Source organism: Bactrocera latifrons, unplaced genomic scaffold (genome assembly GCF_001853355.1).
Source record: "Bactrocera latifrons isolate USDA-ARS-PBARC rearing strain unplaced genomic scaffold, ASM185335v1 scaffold_124, whole genome shotgun sequence".
NCBI lineage: Eukaryota > Metazoa > Arthropoda > Insecta > Diptera > Tephritidae > Bactrocera > Bactrocera latifrons.
Genome location: NW_017534675.1, coordinates 516,315 through 527,761, shown reverse-complemented (window position 1 = coordinate 527,761; position 11,447 = coordinate 516,315). Strand labels below are relative to the sequence as shown.

General features: G+C 36.7%; 2 protein-coding genes across 3 annotated transcripts; one reads left to right on the top strand and one right to left on the bottom strand.

Annotated features, from left to right (window-relative positions):
* Window positions 1-182: 182 nt before the first annotated feature.
* LOC108978558 (zinc finger protein 208-like) lies at window positions 183-5,194 on the bottom strand. The gene is made up of 3 exons (XM_018948900.1): window positions 3,653-5,194; window positions 3,218-3,592; window positions 183-3,161 (listed from the first exon to the last, which is right to left on the bottom strand). The coding sequence occupies exons 1-3, from the start codon at window positions 4,773-4,775 to the stop codon at window positions 772-774; spliced, it is 3,888 nt and encodes a 1,295-aa protein (XP_018804445.1). The 5' UTR covers window positions 4,776-5,194; the 3' UTR covers window positions 183-771.
* A 181-nt stretch (window positions 5,195-5,375) lies between these two features.
* LOC108978556 (putative mediator of RNA polymerase II transcription subunit 26) lies at window positions 5,376-11,404 on the top strand. Of its 2 annotated transcripts, none has more exons than XM_018948898.1 (3): window positions 5,376-5,580; window positions 6,120-7,458; window positions 7,628-11,404. In XM_018948898.1, exons 2-3 carry the CDS (start codon window positions 6,256-6,258, stop codon window positions 10,718-10,720), a joined length of 4,296 nt encoding a protein of 1,431 aa, XP_018804443.1. In that variant the 5' UTR covers window positions 5,376-5,580; window positions 6,120-6,255; the 3' UTR covers window positions 10,721-11,404. The 2 variants fall into 2 exon arrangements, with proteins under 2 accessions (XP_018804443.1, XP_018804444.1); XM_018948899.1 differs by having other exon boundaries at window positions 6,098-7,458.
* Window positions 11,405-11,447: the final 43 nt, after the last annotated feature.

The window sequence follows — 11,447 nt, the reverse complement described above, 5'->3', positions numbered from 1 at the left end:
TAAGTTTTCGGGTCAATGTTAATTACTATGTTATTTCTGTCTCTTATACACATCTAGATGTGTATACATACATACATATATAGTAAGTACATGAAGTTAATATTAAAATAAAACAAATTAGTAAATGTATAAATATTAATATAATGTAGATTAATATAAAAAGGAAAATAGCATACCGAAAAATAAATAAATATTTTATGTCATACATATATAAGTAACAAAATGCATGTAACCTCTAGCTGCGTGACACAATATTTTAATAATTGTAACTAATTGCGATTCTCTAAAAATATATGTAAATCTTTTAACATTTTRCAGAAATCTCCATATGACGTTTCATTTGAGCTTAATTTCATTTCTGCTACTATTATTATTTTTTTTTTTTTTTGTAATTTTTTAAACCATGTTTGCTAAACCAAGAAACACTAAAAAATAGTTAAAATTATATAGAGTATTAGAAAGTATTTTTTGTTGTATTCATTGTTTGATATAATTATTTTTGTTGTAGCAGCAACAAAAGCACAACAGTTAGTGGAACCGTCGATAACTCAATGAAAAGTCATTATCATAACTCACAGCGCCCAATTCATTGCACATTATWTCATATATATATATATTCATTATATACATAATATAGTACATTTATCTCAATACACTTTGTTCTCTTGATTTGACTGATAGCAATAGACAATCTAAAAAATTTTATGTTTAAAATAAGTTTACCATTATCATTACCTTTAATTAATTTTCTAAGTAAATAAAAATAATTGTTTAGTTATCTCCTTCACTGGCTTTGGCTTCTTGTTCGGGGTGTTTAGCACGCACGTGTAAACCCAATTCCCTCTTATACTTATAATAACGGTCACAATAGTCGCACTGAAACACTTTTCGATTGGGATTATGCAAATCCATATGTGTGTTCAGCGAGTTAATCGAACTGAACATGCTGAAGCAGACGCGACATAATTTCGATGGATATTCACTGGGATCATGCTCATTCTTCATATGTTCGATTTGTTCACAAGAAGTACTTAGCACACTTGTACATAAAACACACTTAAACGTGCCCTTGGCAAAGTGACGGCGGCGAAAATGTTGTGTGAGCACACCTAACGTGGTCGAACGATGTTGACAGAGAATACAAATGAACGATTTGTATTGCATATGTGTTAGCTTGTGTCTTTGTTCGGCCAGGATGCCGCCACTTATATTAACACTACACTGTTTGCAACGTTTAAAACCATCCGATGTGGCTTCAATATTCAGCTGATGTTGTTCGAAGAAACTATGTGCACCGTTTATGTGTAAATGCCATTGTTCGGATGTGTCGAAGGGCTCATTGCATTCGGGACATGCATATGAAATGTAGGCATTAAATTCATTAAATACCGCAGTTTTAACGCTCGGTATTGCCATTGTTGTACGCGACACTTTCGATATATCCACAGCGGTTACTTTCAAAGGATCGACCTCCTCACCAGTTTCTGCGGTTGTGTTGTTATTCTCATGTGTTTGCTGACCGGCAATCACAGCCTGATGATCGTCCAACAGATGTGAACGCATTGTTTCAAAATATAGTATATTTTTATCACATAGACGGCAACAGAAACATGTAGCATTAATTTCACTTAAATAGTGCTTGATCATGGTTTTTTTGTATACGATATTAAAATACTTGTTGCATGTTTTACAATTCGCAGCATTTGTTTGATGAATTGTGAAGTGTTCGCGAAAGTTGTTATGAGCTTCGTTGAAGTGGCGCGTCAGCATTAGATTCGATTCGAATTCTGTATCCGGGCATAATGGACAGCTTATACGTATGAACTTTGCGAAGTCATTATCATCTGTAAGTACAACACTAATACATCTGTTGGCGTCTGTATTATCATTTTCACTTTCGGAGTCTATTCGTTCACTGGACGAGTTTACTTTTACATGTGAGATAGTTTCGCGTTTTTTTTGTATTTTGGCTCTCTTACTATCAATTTTTGTTTCCATACCTTTGGAAGATGTACGCTTATTTGCTTGCGGCTTTTTTATTTTCTCCGTTTCGTCAAATTCCGTTGGTGCAACAGCACAATCACCACAATGCGCTTTCGCCTTTTCAACTTCGATGAAATATTCCAAACAATATCTGCATTGATAGGGCTTAAATGGCAGATGTACAAATCGATGATCTAAACGTCTTACATATGTCGTCTTTACCTGACAAATTAAACACTCTACTAAATTTCCCTTGGCTTGTTTCATGTGTAAACCGGTAAGTGTTGTCATTTCATGGTATTTACTTATATGCCAACGCCAAGCTTTCATTGTTGGCACTTCAAAGTTGCATTCAGGACAAAATTTCTTTATAATCTTCTCAAATGTTTTGGGATATTTGGTGTGCGCTGTGCTTTCAAAATCGCCGTCATTATTTTCTTCCACTTTACTTGTATCATTCGGACATTTATGCTTAATAGCTAGCAATTTGAATTTAAATTGTTCGTCACATAGCATGCACCAAAAACTATCATACGGAAAATGTTCTCTAGCATGTTCTGACATTAAACTTAAATCCAGTTTTTCTACAACGAAGTTCAAGCATTCGTTACAACGGTATGTTTCCCGATTACTATCTATGTTATCAACACTGAGCTTTTCAAAGCCAAGTCCAGCAGGCTTATCTAAACCGTGTATATTTGTTGTATGCACTTTACAAACTGTTGGTTTTGCAAATTTTTTACCACATTTAGGACATAAACGACCCATTTTATTTAAGCGCGTCTTCAAAATCTTTTGATCGTATTTATCCACTTTATTAACCGCATCCGTTGTATTTTTTGAACATTGATGTTGTCTCGCCTGCTCTTTAAAACGAAATCGCTCTTTACAGAAGACACACCTGAAACTTTCATAGGGCAAATGTAGTCGCGCATGTTCCAACATAGCTTTCAAATTTTTCTCATTAATAATAAAATTTTCACATTGGGTGCAACGAAATACATCTTCAGTGCTACCATTTGTTTCGCACACTACAAAGCCAAGTCCGTAAGGTTCATGCATGCCATGCATTCTATTCATGTGTCTCGTTAAGGACGAAGGCGTTGTATATGTTAGATCGCATTTAGGACAGAAAGTATCCATATTGGGTATGGGAATTTCTCTGGGATATCTTGACTCTAATGATTATAAATGTATAAATTATCTATTAATATATGTATAAATACAACCGTACCTTTCACAGTTTCAACAACCTCCACATCCATACAATCATGTCCTGGTATGTCGGTTTCGTATGCGAAAGATGTATTGCAAATTTTACAAAGTAAAGGATCATAAACGGTATGTATACGCGCGTGCACTAGCATTGTATTTAAATCCAAATCGCAGGTGAACTCTTCGCATATCGTACATTCATAAACTTCCGAATCCTTTTGATTTGCTATCTTTTTAAAATCCAATCCCGATGGTTTGCTCATGCCATGTTTTATATACATATGCCGTTTGCAATGGAACAACTTGCCATATGAATTTCCACATTTTAGACAAACATGACGTATGTGTTTCATGTAGTCTCTCTTCAGTTCGATTGGTTCTTGTTGCTTATTTTCTAACACAAAAAGTATTAAATTTAACCATTTTATTTTATTAGTGAATATTTAAAACTTACTTTTTGCCAACTTATTTCTATGGTCTTTCGCACATAATATAGTATGTGAATTGGCGCAATTCTGCAAGGCTTTACGTAGTTCCTCACAAATGTGTAAGCGCATATAGTCAAATCGACGAAAACTTTCATCGCAATATTTACATTTGTATGCGTGTTTTCCAGTAAGTTCGCCTAAATGCAACATATAATGTTCGCGTAAGTTTGTTAATGTCCGACTCGATGTACTTTTGCGATATATGGTCGGGCATTGAGTACACTTGTACGAAATATCATTATCTTCCCCAACTGAAATCACCTCTTTGAAGCTCAGGTCTTCCACCGACTTGTCTGCAAATTTTTCAAATACATGCGCACGTAAACTAACATTTGTGGGAAATTCTTCACCACAATCCAAGCAAATAAAACATGTTCTCTCGTCAATAGTCTTTTCATGTTCCTGAAACATATGCTTTCGCAAATACCATTGTGATGAGAATTCTTGCTGACAATATGGACATACCGTTAACTCAATGCTTTTTGTTGTCATATCCAATTTATCGGAATGCACTTGACGCAAATGAAAATTCATGCTTGGATGTGTTTTAGTTCTCCAATCACATAATTTACATTTTAAAAACAGACTAAATGGCATATGTGAGATTTGATGATCTAATAATTTATTAAAATCTGGAGTAGCCGTTTGGAAATCACAAATTTTACATTTTGCACCTACTTCGTTGTATTTGAATTGCAAATCTTCCGGAGTAGCTAAATGATGTATGTAATTAATATGTTTCTTCCAACAATGAGCAGAATTAAACTCAGAATCACACATAGGACATTGTCTCAGAACATATTTGCCATAAATATAGTTGGCGCTTTTTATACAAATTTTCTTTTTTGCATCCAATTTGTGTAAAATTGGAAATGAATGGTTCACGTCAGGTTCACATTCAAAGCTATTTTCAGAGACTGAATCGTAATACTCTTCATTATCAGCATTGGAGTTAGTATTGGAATCATTCTCATATTCATCTGATATAAATTCCGCGTCTTTTTTCAGATTTCCCTCAATATTCGATTGATTGTTAATAGCTTGTTTATTGGGTAAAGCATGTGTCATAATTTTTGGCTCTTTATCCATGTTTACAAATTATTTACTAGTTAAGTAAGATATAAAAGTTATTTACACTTAACTGAGGTTGGTGTGTTTATGTGCTGTGGGCTTATCAAGAAGAACTGCAACTGAACAACTGCATTCACAGAGCGCATTACGGGCCAAGTTGACAAGAACCATTATATTCTTATCTTATCGCTTAAGTTTTAATGCACACTAACTTATTTTAAATACGAAAAATTATATTTTGTTTGTAAATACTTCTCGCACGCAAATCAATTCGACCTCTCACAAATTTTGGTGAAGTGATAAACATAACAAATCGACCGACTTCTCGATTATTGGTTATCGAAGTTCTAAAAAAACATCGATTAGCCTCAAAAAGAGAATAATAATTACATCCAAAATTTATTTAAACGAATTAAGTACACGTTCAAATCCATAGTTGTAATATAATCTAATTATATATGGAGATATTTAAAAACGTTTTTAAATTTCATTTACAAATATTGAGCGCCCTACCATATCCAAAATATTAGATATCAAATGCAACCCTATCAAATCCAGCATTATTTTTGTACGTCACTATAAAGTAATCGTATAAAAGTAACGAGTGCGAAAAATTTTCTGCCGTGTCTGCTCCTGTCGGAGAGCTGACTGATAAAAATTTTGTTATAAATTATCATATGTAAATTTCTACAATATCTTAATCCGTTAACCATGGATCTGAATTAAATAAAATAATTTTTTACTACGGGGACACTACGTACACGGCATTTTGGGTGAGGCTTTTTGCTTGCACTCATACACAAGCACGCGTCGTATAAATTCGGTACGTTGTTTCTCAAAATCGACTTGACTGAGGCGTAGTATTTCAGTGCTATTACGTTTTTAGAAAAAGTTTATTTAATAGTGTACAATCTTCATAGTAAATTTTGTGTGGATGTTGAGCATCTAATCTGCCTAGAGGATGTGATTCGACGCAGGAAATGTTTGTTGAAAAAGAATCTATATAAAATGCTTTTTGGATATCGTATTAATTTTTTTAATGCTCATGGTTGTGTATGTTTTGGAAGAGCGGACGGAAAACTTATATGTAGCATGGTGATTAACAGCTGTCAGAGTATATCAGCTGTTTATTAGGCATTAATTGAGAATTAACAGTGTTGTATTATAGAAAAGTATCAATAATATTGATTCTTTAGATTTCGGTACATATTTTTCGTTTTCATAATAGGGTAAAACAGTTCATTAAAAAAATGTATACATATAGTATATATATGGATAAAATACAAGTTAATGTATATTTATTAGTTAGAAATTTCTTCCTCTATAAATAAATCTAGTAGAATTTTGCTTTGATTTTTACAGAATTCTGGCTACTGATTCGTTAAAAAACGCAAAGTTTCTCACTTCAATAAAAGGTAGTTCTTATATATGAACTTCTTTTTTGTGTCTTAAAGTTATACATCCATACGAGGCAGAGGCCAAATACGCTTGTCGTTGTATGCAAGTCATGCCCAACAGCAACGACTTTTCCACAGAGCACTCCGGAAAAATATCCAAAAATATATCGGCGATCAGCAATTTATTTTCAACCGCCATGGCCACAACTAAAGGTGGGAATACTGGCCCAGAGGCACAGGCCACCAGCAATTCTACTAAAAATTCTGAAAATTCATTAATTAAACACCAAGGGCAAAAATGGAATCAAGTCTATGATTTTGATAAGATGTTAAAGCAAGTACGAGCTACTGTTTCCGACAAGCAACATCATCGTAATAAAGGAGATAATAGTTCGTCATCGAATAATAATGGGAAAAATGCTACGACCAATTCAACAGCTTCATCGTCAAAGCCCAGCGGTTCGTCTAATTCCAAAAGTGCACGGTCTATACGTCAAGTGCAACGTTTAAGCGGTAACGATATGCATTACTATGGTATAGTTCCAAAGAAAACCTCCGCTGATGTTATCGTTTGCAGCATATGTCGGGGTATTTACACTATGGTCGGTTTCAACAATCACATGATGATGCAGCATCCCTCCGCTTGGGGTGCTGTCTCGTCCAAATTAGCCAATATGCCAACTGCAAATGAGATGATCAATTTAATTTCCAATGATAATAGTCAAGATTGTTTGCGAGATGGCTCAGGTTTAACCGCTCCAACTGAAATTTTGGGTTCACCCTCAGATCTATCAGGCATTTTGTCCACATCATCAAATGCATCTTCATCATCATCCTCCATATCGACAACATCTTCCACATATACGGCAACACCACGTCATAAAAGTAGTAAAAGTGGTGGTACAACGGCTGGGAGCAGCTCATCCGGTGGCAGCAGCAGCGCAAGTGGAAGTCGTTCGCGGAGTAAACAATCGCGACACAGCAATAATAACAACCATGCAGCTTCGGTCGGGATTCATACGTCCAGCAACACCAGCACGGAAAGTGCACAAGCGACGAGCAAAAGCTCCAAGAAAAACTCCAGCAACAGTTTAGGCTCGAATGCAAATAACCATAAAAGCGAAAATGCCAATAATCCGCCGTCGGCAACAATTTCGAATGCCGTAACGCATAGTGGTAAACATAGCAAGGATGCGGGCACAATAGAGACATCGGCCACAACACCAATAGCTCTTTATTCTTCGTCATCCAATTCTTCATGCTCTTTACCACCAACACCAAAGTTGAGCACAACATTAGCTGAGGTAGGTGGAATGGTTGTTGTAAGCATTGCTTACGGATTCAACATATAGATTATATTTAAACATAAGTATATATTTCTCAACTATGTTACATTAACGAATATTTATATATATATAAATAAYTATTGAAACAATAAATGTTAATTCATGTGTTATTTTTCCTAACTTTTAGGTGAAGAGTCCTGCTTTTGTTGGTCAAGAATCGGTCGATTCGTCTGTTTCTAGCTCTAGCCTTGAATACGAACGTATTAGCTCAAGTGGCAAATCAGTATCAGGCAACCCGCCAAATGCTCCCGGGAAAAACTCCAAAAATAATGGAAATTCCGGTTCTTCCTCTACTCACACTTCAAAAGAAATTGCAAAAATTGCTGCAGTAAACGATATAGGACGCTTTGATACAACACCACTAACTGAACTCGATCAGGCTGTTTCTTCAATAACTGAAAACACTGGCTTAATCGATAAGAAACCGAGTGGATTTATTAAAAATGTTATGGATACTACAAACTTAAATAGCATTAACAATATTTTTCAAATGCCAACTACTACAGCAATTACAGAAAACAACAGTGAAAAACTACTGCAAGCAGCCATGAATACGCCCACAGCCAACGCCAATATGAATGTAGTGCAAACAGTAATGGCAACAAATTATGTGGTGCCTCAAGAAGTGGCACAGACATGTGACGATGCATTTCCGCATAACACATCGGATGACAATTCCATACTGACATTTGACGATATGTTCGATAGTAAATTCATTAATGAGATACTCAGCACAGCTGACACTGAAATACACTTTGATGAAAAGGAATTAGACACAGCAACAGTTGCACAACAGCAACAGCAACAACAACAACAACAGACACAGGATCAGCATCAGGTGTTTCAACAACAGGTGCCGTCGTCAGCAAAGCGCATGCGCTATGACGAAACAATAATGACGAGTGGACCACAACAGCAGATACAGCATCAGCAACAGGGTCATGGTGTTGAAATAACGGGTGAATTTGTAGCCTACCAGCAGCAGCAACAACAACAACAGCAGCATCAACAATATGTGCCCTACAATGTTGCTACACTTGAGGATTTGAAAATGTTTAATAGCACCGGGCCAATGGTTGAACAACACCAATTGCAGCATACTACAGAGCAACAACAACAGCAGCAACAACAACAACTCACTGCTATCGATGCAATGCAATTGCAACAGCTGCTCTATCAACAACAAACACTAAATAATCACTATGACACCAACATGGTTGATAATTCGACCGATCCGAACACTTTAGCTATGCATCAACAACAATACGATCAAAGCGGTGTTGTTAGCGCAAAACAATTAATGGATATATGCGCTTCAGTCGATATGAAATCGAATAAATTGAGCGATTTTTCAACATTGCCAACCACGGGCGGTGCCTATGAGACCTCCTATGATAATATGTCAGCACACTTCCAACTATACAATATACCCTCACTCACAGATGATAATGTAGACACTGTGGTGGAGCAAATGTCTACTGGTGGAGATGCTGGCTTGCTGCTGCCGAACGTCGTGAATGGCATGCAACGTACAGCACAGCAATATGTACTGCCTGGTGGAGTTGGTGAAGATCATTTAATTTATGAAATAACTGACAACAACCAAGTGGAGGTTATAAGCCAACAAAGGCAACAACAAATGCTGACGGAATTCCTAACACAAGCCAATTATGATCAAGTCGGCACTGATATAAATGTCGCAGTTGCACCGGCAGCTATTGACACTGCAAATGCTGTTGGTGCACTGATGCAACAAAACAACAACAGTGATAATATAAACGCAAAAGAAGTAAACGCAGATATTGATGATGATTTGCTCGAATTCGACTACTCACTTTTGGATACGTACAAAACGATCAGTAGCAGTAGCAGCAGCAGCAGTGCAAGCAGCGGCAGTGGCAACGCCAAAGCTATTAAAACGGAACAGAACAGTAGCAGTAGTAAATATTATGAGGACGTTTACTTGAATGCCTACCTCTACGCGGGCATCCCGAAGCCAATTGCCATTAATTGCTTTGGTCTCATCAAACTGCCATTCGGTGCCGCAACAACATTCAGGAAACACATTTTAAACGCACGTAAAGCCAATAACAGTCCCATCACGCTAAGTGGTGGTGGCATTAACGGTATTGTCTGTTCCAACTCATCTGCCGCCGTACGTTTGTCCAACAATTCGAAATCATCGATGCAAAATTATTTCTCTAATTTAACCTCAACTTCTAATTCATTGGTCGGCAGTGAGTTTTCCATTGGCAGTATTACCATAACCAACTCATCTGTTACGCAAAGCCAACTGTATGCTGCACAACAAAAACAACAGAACACTAGTAATAACAGCAACAGCAGCGGCGCTACTGGTGGCAACGTGGAGGTCACGTTCAATACCAACTCCAATGGCTGCGGCTCGGCTATGTCGCCGGTTTCGTCCATGCAACGTTCACGCGCCAAGTCGGGTAATTCCACTTCAAGCGGTGGTGCCACACTGGTGCGCAGCAAATCACAAACTGGCGCACCGGTTGCTGTTGTTACGCCCACCAGTCGCTTACCGCCACCACCACGTCCCAGCACTGCAGGTCCCGTGCTGGCGCAAAGCAGCAAAACAATCTTTGTCAGCAACACACCCGCCAATAATAATGAACGCATCAAGTTTATTAAGCGCTGCATGCCGCTTATTAACAGCAACAATAACAGTAGTAACGGTCGCAATGATGGCAGCAAGCGACCAAAATTTTCACCACGACAAATAGCCGATTTTTTGGGCGGTATTAGTAATAATAATAGTAAGAGTGGCAACAGCGGTAACGGCACCCACAAAACCCTATCGACTCAGCAAACTAACGATGCAGGTAATAACGGCACTAGCAACAATAGCCATGAAACAGCTGTCACTGGCAACAGTAACATCAACTCCAGCGCCAACAATGCAATCAATGCAGATGAGCAATTGAAATTGGAACGCGTTGCACACTTTTATGAACGACGCCGCAAGCTCTGTGATTTGGCACGTAATAACCGTCAGCAACAGCAGCAGCAGAAGCAGCAAGAACAACAACGCACGCAACCACCACAGGTGCAGCAGAATTTATTAAAACAACAGCAACAACTATTCAAAATGCTAACTGATTATGGGCAATTGAATGCAGTGGTAGGTAACTGTAAGGGTGCTAACGCGAATCCAAACAACAACGGTAACAATGAAGTTTTGCGTATTTCTGTTTGAAGTTACAGTTAATCCTAACCTAAATATATTGGTATTTAATAAACAACAACTCTTCAACATGAACCAGGCAAAGGAGAAAACATAAAAATGTGGATTTTGGGAATATGTTAAAAAATTAAATTTTAGTTTAAATATAATTTAGGTTTACTAAAGTAGAAACAATTAATTCGTGGCGCCAGTAAAGTATACGTAAACGAAGAAATTTTGTTGGGTTAAAACAGGGTTTGAAAAATATGCGCTTGATCAATGTAATAAAAAAAATATATGTAGATATGTAGTGGTACAACTATTGAGGGGAAAATTTAATGATTTCGTTTATGAAAATATGAAAAGCAACGCCTGCGCCATAGTTTTTGGGTAGCATAAGCATTTGCATAGTTGTCCAGATTTGTATTTAGTTCTTTGCTTGAAATTAAGTTTTTTTTCTAATTCTAGTTTTATCGCATCTATGTATGTATTATAGATTACAATAGCTACAAGATAACTTTACATTTACACATACATAGATCTATGTATATGTTTAAAAAAATGCAGTTTATTCATAATTATGTACTATTTATCGTTTCACTACTCCATTATCCAATCTGATGTATCCGCTTCAAATCAAGTCAGACTGAAAGGTTTTTAAGCCTGTTTCTACAATACATACAAATAGTAAACAAATAAAGCAAGATACAAAAAATACATAGTCTTTTTCGATTCGAGCTGGGTTTTCAATAGTAATAAT